The sequence below is a fragment of the Mastacembelus armatus genome, chromosome 14, assembly GCF_900324485.2.
Source record: "Mastacembelus armatus chromosome 14, fMasArm1.2, whole genome shotgun sequence".
NCBI classification, from domain to species: Eukaryota; Metazoa; Chordata; class Actinopteri; order Synbranchiformes; family Mastacembelidae; genus Mastacembelus; species Mastacembelus armatus.
The window spans coordinates 22326616-22343061 of NC_046646.1; the positions used below are offsets into that span (position 1 = coordinate 22326616).

The 16446-nt window shown below is 39.8% G+C and overlaps 1 protein-coding gene across 3 annotated transcripts in view; it reads left to right on the top strand.

The window, feature by feature from the left end:
- The window catches only part of jade2 (jade family PHD finger 2), a 142163-nt gene that overhangs the window by 58849 nt on the left and 66868 nt on the right, over positions 1 to 16446 (top strand). For all 3 annotated transcript variants that reach the window (XM_026327556.1, XM_026327557.1, XM_026327559.1), the window contains exon 5: positions 14495 to 14646. In XM_026327556.1, the coding sequence (XP_026183341.1) occupies positions 14495 to 14646 (152 nt within the window). The remainder of the gene's footprint in view (positions 1 to 14494; positions 14647 to 16446) is intronic.

Here is a 16446-nt window from a genome sequence, read left to right on the forward strand (position 1 = left end):
GCGCTTTCAATAACTCATATGTCAGTACTTGATGTGTTGGAGAAAGAAACACTGTGTTGGGTCTTCTGACATCTCTGAGATAAAATATCAGTATCTTAATTTCATCAGTGTAGCACTTCTGAATCAGAACCTGCAGTATTTGGGTCTGGTAGCGTTTGAAAAGTAAAGTCAGCATATATAAGTCATACCTGCTTCTCTGCTGTGGTTAATAACTGCACATTCAATATCTCCTGCTCCTCGTCTCAGGTTGCAAACATTGATTATTTTACCTGAACTGTTTTTCTGGCAGCAAATCGTGGTTTAATCTTTGGATGTTAAAATATTTGCAAATCCTCAAAGCAAATCAAGGATTTGAAATAAATAGAAGTTGATAAGCAGACTCAAGTTGATTTATAGTCAATAACATGTTAGTGTGTGTGTCTTCATATTAAAGCCTCATATACAAATGTAATCCTTGCTATTAAGTCCATGTAGGAAGGGCTTAGTGTTATGTGTGTGTACACATGTACACACTGCAATAGCTTCCATCTTTTCCTGGAGAAAAGTGAGTAATCTTTATCCTTGAGCAGGTGCAAACCAATTTACACACACACACACACACACTATGTGCAGATAGCAACTTTCATGACATCATCCAAATCATGACGGACCGTGACGATAACCACCTTTTCTCTCTGTGACCTCTTTTATTCTCTTTTGCTTTCTCTCATCTCTCCCTCGTCTCACTGCATTTTTACATTCCTTTATTTTTTTTTCTCTGCGTTGCTCTGTAGCCTGCTATCTCTTCTCCCTTTCTCTGGTCTCTTATCTTTCAGGGAAGCTTTTTAAAACAACTCCCACACGCTCACTCTGATCTGCCTTACAAAAGCACAGAAGCCAAACACACACACACACACACGCGCACACACACACACACACACAATGGTACAAAATTTGTCTTATGCATGTAATGAGTGTCCGAGCCCTCAAAAACAAAACAGAGCTCGCTTATATAAATGTTTTTACACACACACACACACACACACACACACACACTTTTATACACACCTTCCAAATGCATTTTGCTTTCAGTGACACCCGCTCATATTCATAAACACTGTGATAATAAACACACACGCTGAAGAACAGAGGCTAGGCACTGCTATCAGATTGAAAGCCTATCACCATGTTTTTCCACACAGCCTTTTATTTGCTCCACAGTCTATTTTTCTGCAGCGTTTTATTAGGTCTGAACGAGAGGACACATTTTAAAACTCCAGGCTGTAATCTCAAAGTGAGCTAAAGCTATCAAAACGTGGCACTGCAATCTTCTTCTTTTCATCATCCTCACATTGATCTTGGGACTTTAGGCAGACATACGTTATCAAACACCTTTTAAAGTGTTCTCCCATAAAAAGACACTAAGTCAATAAAACTCTGATAATCAATAAGCACTTACAGTTTTATTATCTCAAGGGAGGGGGGGGGTCGGCAGTAATCTGCAGATTCAGCTTAAGTTCCAAAACATTCAGCTGAAGAATGACTCAACAGACTCATGTTACTAACATAAACTCCAGACCAGTTCTTGGAAGCACAAAAACGCTATTTGTCGGCTGGTTTTTTGCTGCCTGATTTAAAAAAAATAAAAAAACATAAAAAATGTAAAACTCTTAGTTTCTCCGGTGAAGCCAATAAGCTTTGTTCTTGTTAGGAAAGAATTTAATCTGCGGCAGAAAAAAACAAAAAGAAAAGTACCTTCAGCATTTAGAAAACACCAGTAAAGTGCCTTATTGGTTATCGCCATCAGCTCCACATGAAAAAAACACAAGCGCCTCATTTGTTTTAACGAGGTAAAGTTGGCACAGTGGTGGTGAAGTGACTGGTGAGGCACATTCCTGCTGGATCGTTTTCTAACAAGGGCAGAGTGTTTTCGCTGTTTGCCTCGTGATCATCCAGGTAGAGGATGAAACCATAGTTGACGTAACCTTGTGTGCAGTGTTTTGGTTTCTTGTGAAGCCTTCACACAGGATGAACCCTCACCCTCACCTGACTGGGGCGTAGCTCATCTCCTGGCTGCGCGTGCAGGCTGAATTGAACCCCAGTGACGTTAACGTGCACAACAATATTTTCTGGTTAGAGTTTAACAGGAGCAGAATGAGGGAGGAGTTTGTGTTGACGGAGCGGCACAGTGACGGTGTCTCCTGTCTGTCTGTGCCATTTATTGTGTCTGTCTGTGCGTCAACACAACAGTTTGTGTTTACTTGTGTCTGTAGTTTGTGTGTTTCTCTCTGTGGTGATCTCTGTGTTTGTTTTCCTGTGTACGTACATACACACACACACCCAGTGACTCTTCTTATGAACTGCCTGAGTGTTGTGTAATCATTTATATAAAGAGGTATTAGTGTTTCCGCCCTGAAGGAACACAGGGAACATTGTAGCTCAGCTGGGTGACGTTCCTGTCCTGCCTTAAGGACAGGATGACTATTGTGCCTAGAATCCTTGTTAGTACGAAGCATGGGGGCGATTAAAGAGAGCAGATATTCATACTCTGATTAGACTGACCTGTATGAAATGACATTACACTGAAGGTATGTGTTCCCGACTTTCCTGGAAGTGCCTCCGACCCACTTAAAGGGGCAGTTCATCCCAGAAAGACACTTCTTTTATTTTTGTGCACATCCCTTGGTGGGAAGGACAGTGGGAAGCTGATTTGAAGTCATGTGGTCACCATACACAGTGAGTGTGCTAATGCATTCCAGTCTCACTGCCTTTTTCTTTTTTTAAATCGCTGAAGTTAAAGGCATCTGGTTCCAGAAAAGGCATAAAGTGATAATCTAATTTCTCTTGAACAGCTTGTGCAGTAACCAGGAACTTGGCAGCTGCTTTTCCTGCCAGTGAGCAGGCTGCAAAAATTACTGTTTCTTCTTCCTGGAGATCTGATTTCAGACGTTACTGCACAGAATCTTGAGAACAATGTTCCTTTAAGCAGCAGAACACTCACTTTAGTGGTGTTAGAAATGATTGTATATTTATACAAAGTTAAAGGTGGTATATCCTCTGGAGCGTTTCTCCAAATCTGGCACTTTGGAGCAGTGTTTTTCAGACTGGGTGCCCATTTTGTAACTGTCTTGTACGCCTGCAAGGATGCTCATGCATGCATGTGGATAAACATGATGTGATGCACAGTCCTGCCAGTGGTTTTATTCTACTGCTCAACATTTAATGGTGGTAAAGTGCCACCGGATGTGTCGGTGTGCCAAGAGAAGGACCGGCTGCATATTAATATATAATATCAATAATGCATGTTTCAAATTCTTCCAGAAATCAGCTCTTCAGGTGCAGGGCTGTACACAGCAACGTGTTTTGGTGAGCAAGTCACAGAACGGTGTAAAGCTTGTTTGTTGTAGCTGCAGAGAATGGAGAGGGACAGATTAGAGTTAGAATTGGCTGATCTTGTTTTGGATCAGGCTTCAGGTTGATAAAATACCCAGAATAATATGCATAGCAGTGAGGTAACAGGCTTTTACTTGTTGGCCAGCACTAACTGTCCCTTTCGCAGGTAGAACAGATTCACCCTGCTGTTTGCAGGTTATTCATGAAGTTCTGTGAGCAAATCGACACAATGAAACGTGGCTAATGTCTAGTTGATACTGGATTCATCTGGTGTCTGTACCTGACCCAAGACTGTCTGTTGAGGAGCAAACATCATTCTGGAGCCTCTCTGGGTGATGATCACGAGTGGACTGTTTTTGCAGTTTAACAAGTTCAACAGTTTTCTTGATTGTTGGTTCTGTACAAATGGTATCTGCTGCGTGTGTGTCTGCCCTGCTAGAAAGATCCCTCCTCAGCTGCTTTTCCCCACATTAAAGGTTTTTCTGGCAGAGAGTTTTTCCTGATGTGATTGACTTTTACAGCCTGGAGTGTCTGAGTTAGGACAGAGACATACCAAGCCGACAGCAAAGAACCGCAGATCTGCAGTGAATCTTTGTAGTGACCTTTTTTTATTAGTGCCTTACAGATGTTGAAAGCTGAACCTACACATGTCTAAAAATGATTTAAAAGGTTTCAGACTAGATGCTGGATTCAGATCTGGATCCAAACCTGGTGGTTCAGGTGTATGTGGCAGAGGGAATCTCAGAAAAAGAGCTGGTGGAGCTGAAGTGGGACTGTGCCAAAAACCACCATGAAAAAAAATCTTTGGTGTCTCCTGTCTGCTCTCGTTTCCACTTTTTGTCTTTTCTTTCTGAGTCTCTCGCCCCCCTCACTGTCTCTCACTCCTGTGCCTCTCTGGCTCCCAACTAACTGGGTGGAAAATATGAATGAAAACATTTCTCCCCGCCTCGTCTGCCCAAACCCCGCTTCAGGCACAAACAGCCGACCCGTCCCGCTCTCCCCCCTTCTCTCTCTCTCTCTCTCTCTCTCTCTCTCTCTTTCCTCTGACACTTGCATTTATTCCCCTCTTGTTATTTTAGGCCTCGTCTCTTTTGTTTAACATTGTTTGCACGTTTCAGAGGACAGGAGAAGAAGAAAAAGGGGCGTTTGCTTTGGCGTTTCCTTTTTTTTTTTTTTTTCTTGTTTTACTCTTTATGGAAATGTGAGGGTTTGTAGGGGGAAGGCAATCAGTGTGACACAGAGCACTGAGCTTTCTTAAGTTTTTTGATGTGTCTGCAGTATTTGTGTGTAAATGTTGTGCTTCGGTACCCTGCAGAGCTTTGGAGCAGTGGTGTTAATAAGTCTGAGTTATATCCATGACAACAGGCAGACTGTACTGGCATCTGAACCCCAGAACAAAATGACAGCTCACTGCTAAACACACACTGACACTGGCTTCATGTGTACAAGTACAGTCTCAGGAAAACAGCTTTAAACAACTTTCTATCCATTTTTTTTGTCCCTGGTCTCTCAAGAATAAACTATAAACCAATTAGATTGTAAAATAGTAATTCAGTACATTTACTCAAGTACTGTTCTTGAAAAAAGTATATAAGGTAGTTAACGTCAGCTACCCAGCGGTATATAAAGTACTTCAAATTAGAAGTATATAAGGTAGTTAACGTCAGCTACCCAGCGGTATATAAAGTACTTCAAATTAGAAGTATATAAGGTAGTTAACGTCAGCTACCCAGCGGTATATAAAGTACTTCAAATTAGAAGTATATAAGGTAGTTAACGTCAGCTACCCAGCGGTATATAAAGTACTTCAAATTAGAAGTATATAAGGTAGTTAACGTCAGCTACCCAGCGGTATATAAAGTACTTCAAATTAGAAGTATATAAGGTAGTTAACGTCAGCTACCCAGCGGTATATAAAGTACTTCAAATTAGAAGTATATAAGGTAGTTAACGTCAGCTCCAACATTAAAGTGATCAACACAATAATCATCAATATTTAGAATCCAGTAATATCAGATCCATTTATGTGAAATGGGCCATTCTGCACAATGAGTACTTTTACTTTGGATACTTCAAGTACATTTGGATGATGATCGAGTAAAAATTTTCACGTTAAGATATTTCTAATTTTACTGCAGTAAAAGGTCTGTGTACTTCTTCTGACTGCAGCTAATATGTTCCTGCTCTTGTTATGGGGACATATTTTGATGTGTGCACAAAAACATGATGAGAAAGAGCGAAAGGGAAGGAGAGAAGAGAAAACAGGAGTGAATATAATGAAGCCATGTTTTTCATTCATGAGTTCCTACTTAAAATGGTAATCCTCAGGATTGTCATTTTTAAAATGTTCTCTCCATCTTTGGTGCTCAGCGCTCATTACTGTGCTGTTCCTATGGGCAGCTCTCTAACGGCCTGTCCTCGCTGTTTCTGCTGAGAAAACTTACTGCACTTCCTCCTACTAACTATTTTGTTTGTCTTCTCTTTTAATCCCACAAGCAAACTTCGGTTTCTGCTGGGAGGAAACTTGGTTTCAGTATATTTTATGTATTTCACTTATTAATATTTGCAGTCTCTTCTGTCTTCTCCTGCTAATTGTTGCTCTGCTTTGTTATTAATTAATGTTTCGTTTAATGTGGTGAGTGTCTGTGAAGGGAAAAGACCAAACCACATGAAGCTGACGCAGAACATGAGCAGTGAGATGAGATAGTCATGTTCTAAAGATAAGGTGGTTATAAAAATGAAGGCTGCTTTACATGGGGTGTGTGTGTGTGTGTGTGTGTGTGTGTGTGTGCGTGCGTGTGCGTGTGTGTGTGTGTGTGTGTGGCATACTGGCTGATTGCTGTTAAAGCAGCACAGGGGTGAATCATCTCTTAAAGGTCACTGTGCAAATGATGTTTGTGTGTTTGGGGAGATGATTGATTTCATTGACATGAGGATGACTCACTGCTCCCAGAGATCACTGTCCAACGGTGTGTGTGTGTGTGTGTGTGTGTGTGTGTGTGTGTGTGTTTGAGATACAGTTAAATTATTTATTTCACATAAATATCACAAATATGACACTGTGCTGTCTGTGTGTGTGTGTTTTCATATGAATATGACATGAGGATGACTCACTTCTCCAAAGCAACACTGACAACCCACCAGTGTGTGTGTGTGTGTGTGTGTGTGTGTTTCTGTGTACACGTATCAACAATTTATTAACATCTGTCTGCTTCTGTCAGTCCAGTTTCTTCTGCTCTGTGGATGAATCTGTGTTCGGATGTGTCAGTTTTAAGGACATAGTGAAAATTCAGCTTTAAAATTGTGGTAAACAAGCTGCAGCATCTTTTATATTTGTGTTAAATGACAGTTTTCATGTCATCACAGTGAATGAAATAATATGATTGCAAGGGTTTTAGTTTGAAAAACAAGCGAGTGTTTTTTAAAACCATATTCACCAGATAATATGTCTCTGCAGACTTTACCATGTTAAGTTCACCTGGTGAGAAATATTACTCTAAAATAAAAATGTTGTTTCTGTTCAGAGTTAACACACACACACACACATATCCATCCATCCTGCTGCACCACACAGGGTTTTCCCTGGACCCTGGGGTGGGTAGCCCTGTTCCCTGTTGGAAGCGGGCCTGATACTGGAGTGTATGTTAGAGTAGGGGGGGTTTTTCATGGGTCACCCAAGAATAAGAGGCTGTTGGCACGACTCACCCTCATTCTGTCTCACACATACACACACATATACAGTGGTGTGAAAACCTGGGGAAGAAAGAGGGGGATTAGCCATACTGTGACAGGGAGGTACTTCAAAAATGAGAGATTATGTCAAACCCACACAAACACAGTGTGTACACACCAAACCCCCAGGAACAGCGATGGGCTGTGAAGAAAATCTGGCATAATGGCCGAATCTGTTTCTACAACTTCTGTGTTCATCCCATGACCTAAAAAGCAGAATCATGGGAAAAGGAACGGTGAATATCTCTTTCCAAACTGACTATTTTTTTATTATCAGAAATTGATCGGATCCAATGTTATTTGGAAAGTCTTGAAAAACTGTGGGGTGTTTTCATTTTATCCCCTGCATGTGTTGGAGTTGGCCGGAAGTCAGTCGGCTTGAACCTGCCTCACCTTGACGCAAGTGCACAAAAACACAGAAGCGTGCAGAACATTTCTCAGATTTTTGAAGGGCTTTTTACAGAATATGTAAAAAAGGAGAATTAATTGTGCCCTGACTTTTATCCAGTTCTCCTTGATACACACAGGGGAAATAAGTGGCTGTGTATGTATATGACAAAATGGTAAAAATAGAAGGTTTAATCTTGCTTTCATAAGTTACAGCCTGATCTTGAACCTTTTTATAGCGTATCAAACAATACATTCAGAACTGACAATAAAGCTTCTTCCCCTGCACACTGGAAATGTGCTGCTGTTATTCTGCCAATGATGCACTGGGCTTCTACCTGTGTGCTAAAGTGAGAGACCATCATGAGTCAAAACTGTGTCCAGCCACTGAATTGACTATTGCAGACTTGCAAAAAAATCTGAAGTAATTTTTTGTTTTTCCTGTGAAGTGAACTCTCAGTGGGATCGATCAGCCGATCTGTCACTGAGCTGAGTCAGTCTGATCCCCGCAGGGCTCATTTTCTCACAAAGGTAGATGAAGGTACAGTCTCTTCACTCATTAAAAACATGGTATTTACTATGTTCTTCCTGAAGATTAGTAAGTGTCATGTCACAAAAAAAAAAAAAGTAATAATTTCTCAGTACAAACCACTGTAGAGCCCAAATTATTAACAAAGCTGAGTCTCTGCATGTTTAAAGAGGTGAGACTTTTTGCAGGCAGTTATCAATATTACCAGATAAAATGACAGCTGTTCCTGGCAAATTTAATCAGCTGTAGCTAATTGAGAACATTTCTGTGAATTGGTGCAAAAAAAAAAAAAAAGGAGCCTTTGTTAGGGTTGTGTGCTCTGACACACAGTTGGCAAATAGCGAGGTCTCTGCAGAGTGTATTTGAAGGGTAGGTGGTTGGTTCTGAACATTTGCAAGAATCTGTTAAACTCTTCACTCACAAGTCTCATTATCTTTCTCCATAATATCCTCCTATTTCTTCTTCTTTCCTTGGGACATTCTTTAATTTATTCCACCCCCACATTCTTTACTCTTTTCCTTCTTTCATACCTCACACCTCATTTTCCCCCCATTAAGCCTTGTTTAGTGTTTTTTAGTGGAGAAGAACTTCCTGCTCTTCGTGAGTGATCTGTCAGGAGCTGATGTCTGTTTAAACTCGAGGTGTCCTGTGTGGGCAGAGAGTCAGACCGGACTCAGCCGCTGTCGCTCTGCCCACACTGGAAATGTCTTATGTAAACATCATCCACCTCATCCCTCCTGGAGAAGAGGTTATTATTGACATTTTATGAAAAGGATGAAAGTGAGATTTACACAGTGGTCGGAAACATATGGAAGTGAGGAGAGAGAAGAAGTGTAGTCTTGCTTTTTCTTACCTCCTTTGCTTCTGTTGCGTGAATGTTCTTTCCTGCAGTTTCCTGCAAAACTGAAGCCAATGCTATAATAATGCAACAGTCCTGGAATAAATCCTACCTTCACATATATATATATATATTCATATTTTTAGTTTTTATTGAAACTCTTTCAAAGGTGCAGGTTCAACTTTATGATCTTATGGAGTTTGTTCCAGTGGTAAATTATATATATACACTGATGTGGTTTACAGGTGGACAAGATTTTAGCAACAGCTGTCAGTATATCCTGTGAAATATGGACCAATACCAGTATCAGAAGGTTTAGACACTACCTGGAAAATTCCAGTTGACATATTTCTGTTTGTTTACTTACTGACAGTCAAGGGGAACCTGACACAATCTTTATTTTCCTGCCATAAAGTTTTTTTTTTTTATTTGGCTGTTCATAAACATCTGAGTGATTGCACAATTAAATATTTCCTCAGAATTGAACAGCTACAAGCTGAGATGCTAAACATTATAGAGTTTGTCATATTTGTCGCAGTCTAGGAATTTTATATAGGTCATCCCTGTACAACAAGAATAGGTTGGCACCCTAAACCTGTTGTTTCTGATCTGTGGATTTTGCACGAGTACAACTTTGTAGTGAAAAGATCTCTGGCTAGATCTTGTGTTGCAGTGACGCTAGTACTTGTAGCGGTAAATCTTCTCTTGTACGTTATGCACACACAAAAATATAAATCACCCGTCCTTCACGGCAGAGCTTGTATATCATCTTATTCAGTAATGTTACGCCACAAGAAATACTTTACAGCTCCCACTCCTCTGCTTCCCAGAGGCCCTTCAGATGTAGTGAGGTTCCTCAGAGCTGGAGGAAGGATTAAGTCAGAGGGGTGTTCGGTTTTCACTGTTTTAAGAGTCAGAGCCCTGCCGTGTGTAGTTCCTCCTGATAAATATTTCATTTGATGCCGCTTCAAGATCAGAGCAACATCAGCTGTGGCACTGTTATGATTCCAAAGAGGGAACATCTAAATGTTCCCCCTCCGCTGCTCCTCTCATTAGGGCTCCTCAAATGTAAACAGAAGTGAGTCAGAAAGTTCCTTTATATTTATTATTTGTAGCTAAAACATATTCCTATATTCTGGCGATTGGGTTAAAATAGAAAAATGGAAATATTACAAATCTTGAAGCCTGTCTAGAGTGATGAGCTTTGGTTTCTTTCCAGGATTTCTAACTTCTTTTCTCCCCTAAAGTCCTGGAAATCCATCCCAGTCCTTTTAACATCAGAACGTTCATATTTCCTGAACATATTTGAACATAGTCAATACATCAACTCAAAGAACCAAAAAATGATTTTAAAATTGTCCTTCAGTTGCCACACATTCAAACTGCAGTTATAGTTTTACTTCCTGGAAAAGTTCATCAAACTAAATAAGATCTGAAGAGTCATGCACCGTCCTCTCTGTGTGAAATGAAAGTTAAATGTTTACAAGCATATTTTAACTAAAAATCACCTTAGCTTACCTTTAAAGATTGTTTGCTAATGCCGACACAATAAGTCAACAGTAGAAAATCAAGTTTCATTCATTCATACCTTTCAAAGTATTTTGACTGATATAGAAGTGAAGGATTAATTTTTTATCCCATAAAAACACAAAACGTGTATTTCCAGCTTCACATAAAGAGTCATTGTTCTCAGTATTGACAGATGACGCTGCGCTTTATCTCTGTCTTTGTTGTCGCGGTAAAGCCTTGATAATGGGAGGCCCTTTGGACATGGTTTTGTTTACCCACATTATGTAAGACCTGTGTCTGTGTCAGGACTGTACATGTGTTTGTGGGACACATGATACTTACTGTGCTTGAATGAACACATTGTACTCTGACCTCTGTTGACTCACATCCTGTTAGGTGCGACGAGCTGACATTAATATTTTCATATCTCACTTCATGTTTTGACATTCAGGCTGAAGGCTCACCTTAAATGTCATCACACTGTCGACAGGGGCGATTACAAGAAATCAGACAGGCCGACAAAGATAGAAAAAGCTAATACATTTACATAACATCATCTTATGCATCTTTTAAAAGGTGGTTGTCACAGCCTATTTGAACTGGTGTCACTGAGACGGGGTTTAATTTCCCACATTCAGTAACTTCAGATGTGGTATCGGTTTTTATATATGTTCTAATTTCACACAGGTCTCCAGTTTTGCTGCAGGTATAACTCTTTAATCTCTTTTTTCCACTTCTTTGTTGTTTTGTTTTACATTTTACATTTCCTTGTTGCTAAAGCAAATCAACACTGTCGGTTCCAGAAGCCAACAAACATAATAGAGTCAGAAAACTAAATATAAAAAGACCAAGACTAAGAATAATATCAAACCCAACAGCTTTCTGCTGGTTACATCTCAGTATATTACACTGCTGACTTGTTTTGACAATGTGGACTCACTAATCAGTTTTGGCTGTGTACTCAAAGCCTAATGTAATTCTGTCTGTGCTAGAGAGCTGCAGTTTGGAAACCATTAGTGTTTAGCTAAAACGATTAATCGATTAATTGAATAGCTGATTGACAGGAAATTAACTTAATCTTTAACTAATTTAATTCTAAGCTTTGGCTGATTCTAGCGTCTGAAATGTCAGGTTATAATATATAAAGATGTTAAGACGTAAAGATTTTATGTTTAGTAAAGTTTTTGGATTTTAGTCTGTTGGTCAAAATCTAATTGGACGGACAAATGTCTTAATTGACAAGGCGGTGAAGTACACATACTCTACATATATATATATATATATATATATATATATATATATATATATATATATATGTATGTATGTATGTATATATATATATATACTGTTTTGGTAAATTATTTAGCCTGTTACTTTAAAATAAAACGTGATCTTTGTGTTTTTGTTTGTAAAAATATTAGTTTCAGTAAAAATGAATGTGCCTTAGTTAGTTTTTTTTATCCAAACTTTAAAGTATCACCAACCTTATTGCTTAATAATGCAGTAACAGCACTCATTAATGCAATAAGACACTGTAGCTGCTTTACATAAGAGAAACAAGCAGCCCAGTGTCCCCAGTACCAAACCTATTCTCCTCTCCCCCTTTGTCTCTTTCCTTTCTCTCCTGCCAGTTGACTGGACTGGCCTGTTTGTCCAGTATCAGATGTCAGTCTGATACCAGGTCGAAACACGGTTCAGTTTTCTGCCTTTCTGTCAGACGCTTCTGAATTTATAAGGGATCACACATTTACATCCATTGATCCTGCCCAGACAGTGTAAATTGGTTGTTTGCAGACAGAAATTGATCAAATGTGTGTTTTTCATCAGATTAGTGGATGTAGTGTCAGCAGTGGAAACGCTGTTGATCTCTGATGCAGATATTATCAGGATGGTGACATCGATTGATCTAGAAATGTGAGATAGTTGTGGCATCTGCACACGCAAGACCACAGAAAACACTGTCCAGTACTCAGACGTTAACTACCTTATATACTTCTAATTTGAAGTACTTTATATACCGCTGAGTAGCTGATGTTAACTACCTTATATACTTCTAATTTGAAGTACTTTATATACCGCTGAGTAGCTGATGTTAACTACCTTATATACTTCTAATTTGAAGTACTTTATATACCGCTGGGTAGCTGACATTAACTACCTTATATACTTCTAATTTGAAGTACTTTATATACCGCTGGGTAGCTGACGTTAACTACCTTATATACTTCTAATTTGAAGTACTTTATATACAGCTGGGTAGCTGACGTTAACTACCTTATATACTTCTAATTTGAAGTACTTTATATACTTGCTGGGATCAATAAGGTTTGATGATCAGACTGTATTTTGTTGGATCCATCTGATCCTGAAAAGGAACTAAAGTTATCAGATAAATGTAGAGCAGGAAAAAGTACAAGGTTTGACTCTGACATATAGTGAAGTCCAAGGATGAAGTAGTACTACATGGAAATACTCAAGTGTGTACCTGTGTAGGGTGATGTTTTGCGTTACTACAGCGAGATTTGATTTCAGTGATTAATTGTGAGAGAATCATGTAAGAAAACAAAATAAGGAGTGAAAGAAAAGGAGTAAAAAGAAGTGAAAGAGATGGATGGAAGACATGAGGAGGAGAAATGGACCAAACTGAGGAAACGATGAACAGAAAGCAGAGATGAGGATGAGGAGGAGAGAAATGAGGAAGGATAATAAGTAAAACGGAGGAAGGGTGGAGGTGATTTTATTTTTTTAAAACTTTTTACAGCGTAGACAAATAGAAGTTTTATTGTGTGTAACTATGTAGCTACATCTATTAACTCTTCGTCTGGCAACTCGTGAAATGTCATTTTGGCAGTAGTGGTGATGATGATGATGGAAGTGTTGCTTGGTGTGACGGAGGGCGCTGATGGTATCGGAGTGGTATGAAAATGAGGCGTTGAAAACTAAACGATTGTTGTGATCTCTGATGCACTTCACCTTTTCACACAAAGGTCACGACTACACCAGGCGAGGGTGTGAATAATTTGCGTGTGTTACCTAGCCCAACACAGAGCTGTTTTGGAGAAGCGTGTGTGTGTGTGTGTGTGTGTGTGTACCAGTTTTCCTCTTATTCTGTGCTGTTTTCAGGCATTTGGGCCTTATTTTCTGTATTTTGGTGTCTATAGACTATCCAGATGTTTTATGCTGGCCTGCGTGTGTGTACAAGTGTGCGTATGAGCATGTTTGAGTCTTTATTGGTTCCCAGTAGGTCGAGCAGAGTTCCTGACCCCATTTCCTGCTGTTGTTGACAGAGGCTCCGGCCCGAGGCTCCGGAGACCAGACACTGCCTGGAGGAGCTTCCTGTCTGTCACTGCTGCCGACCATCACTCAATTTGTCATTGTTTTAATAGCTTTTATGTTCCCTCCTCTCTTTTTTTGACGTCCATCAAAGGCTGATTCAGTCTTTCTGGACCATGAGGTCAGGACCTGAATACTAGGGAGCGCCTCAGACATGAGAAGAGCTTCCTGATAATTCCTCTTGACGTGATCCTGTGCAGTCTTTTAAAAATGGCTCCGTAGCAGTGTACATGCAGGACTAGAGGATAAAGCTCTTCAGAATGAATTACTCTAAATGACCAAACTGCCACTGTAAACACTGAATGAGATGAATATCTCAGGGTGAATCTATGAAGTAATGGTACAGTTTTGTATTCCATTAATAAATGCAGTTTAACGAATCCTGTTTTATTCATTACGCAGAAAAAACTCCCTCAAGGTTTATGAAATATTCTTTGACTAAAAGTTCAAGATAAATCTAAAGCTGTTGAAATCCAACGTATCTGTTAACGAAACATGAGATAAATATTATGACAATGCCATAACATACTTGAAGTTGAGCTGCTTTGGGATAAGTGTTAATATTATACTGCAGCCACAGCACTCAGTGCTGTATGTTATTGCTTAATTCATTTGTCAATCATGAGCTTAAATTATTACACGTTAACAAGCTCAGTCATTAGATTCATTTTCTGTTTTCCGTTGCATTTGGATCCGAACGTGGAGAAAAATTTAAGGTGCCAAGACACGATGAGTTGTTGTGTTTCCAGACCCCATGCTAAGGTTCAATGTGTGTACATTTGTTGTTGCTCCAGGTTGCTGCCGGAGTCGACAGGCTGCGTGTCCACCAGCAGGCAGGAGGAGGGTGGCACCCAGCCTCCCCCCACCCAGCCCTACAGCTGTTACGACCTGGATGATTTGGACGTCGCCTGGCTGGAGCTGGTCAACCAAGAGTTCAGACGGATGGGTGAGTGCAGATTTCCAACACCTAGGAAACATTTTAAACTGTGAGACGTCTGTAGTTGATCATGAGCTGCATATCTGTGGTTATAAAAGATGTGATGATGTGTTTTGAAACTTTCACTTCTTGCACGTTTCTACTCTGAAAATTGTCATAAAAAGATCCTAACAAGACTAATTAATATAATTTGGCTAACAGCAGCGTTAAATAAACTCTGTCACATTTGGTTTCTGAAACCTGCAGATGCTCTTATGCTTTTCTTTATCTTCTCCAGTTTTCTGTCACTTTCTCTCTCCTCAGCTTTGCTTCTTGCTTCATTTTGCCACAGTGACAACGGCTGACCCCGAGCATCTCTCCTATCTGCACCATTTTATTCCATATCTGATCGGCTGCTTTCAGATAAAGTGTAGTAATTGTGTTTATAAATACCCGCTGGGCTTTCAGGCATTATTTCTGGGACATTCTCCTTAAATCAAACCCACACACACACACACACACACACACACTCACACACACACTCACACTCTCTCTTCCTGGAGGAGATGCGGGTTGTTTCTCATAACCTTCAATGTTAGACCAAACAAACAGACAGTTGATTGGTTCTGCTGGGCGAGGCCGCACAGCTTCGGGCTCATGATGAGATGATTCAGCACTTTCTATCTCAGTCCTCTGAATACTGTACACACACATGTGAGTGTGTGTGTGTGTGTGTGTGTGTGTGTGTGTGTGTGTGTGTGTGTGTGTGTGTTCAGCTCGTGTACTGAGAGACTGGGTGTTGATGCAGGACGGGCTCTAGTGTTGATTATTTGAGCATTTCTCTGACTGGGTTTAGATACGGGTTCATTTGATTCGCAGATTTTGCAGCTTAAAGGAATCTTGTTTTCCTTGCTCCAAACCAGACCAGCACAAAACACCTATAAGGACACAGTCTGTCAATACTTATAAAGAAAACTTTTATTAAAGTCATATAAATAAATCATATAGTGCATTGAGTGAAACCAGTAAAATAGAAATAGGAAAGTACACAGAGGCACAGAATTCAGAATAAAAGCAGTAAAACATTCTTAATAATAAAGGAAACTCTAGTACTGGAGGTACACGCAGAGTTCACAGCACACACACGCTCACAGTATGTGTGAATGTTGTTGCTTCCCTCCTTCAGTGTGTGTGTTCAGTTCCTGATGTAAATGTCACAGCAGGTTCATTTCTAACTCTACTTCCTGTTTCTCAGCTGCTTTAGAAGCACCAGAGTGTCGGTCGACGTGCGTCTGCACTGAAACACAGTGTTGGGCTGAAGCTGAGTCTAGTCTTTATGCAGTTCAGGCTCTACATTAACCTCATTGGCAATAAAATGGTAAAGATTCAGTAAATAAAGTAGTTTTTATGTTGTTTAGAGTTTTATTTTGCAGTGAGAATTTATTGTGTGGTGTAAATAGATAAAAAACCTCCCGACTGAGGGCTGGATCCTTCAAATTTTTCACTAAATTACCGTCAGCTACAGAATCCAGGACAGCACATGTTGCTCTGTGGAGGATTGAGGTGTGAGCCAATGACAGAACAATATAAATACTCAATCTAAAAATGATAACTTCACCCTAAGAGATTTACGACCAGGGTTTGGGATTTGGGGGCATTTTACAGTCTCTCCCTTTTCTGTTTTTGAACCGTTATCTAAATAATCATTTCTTTCATAAAAGGGCACTTTTTCACACTAGATTTAATGCCTGATTCTTACCCATTTTGTATAATCACTGTAATCTCATTGCATGTAATGAGATAATAATATGGCACATCTGTTTGCCACCA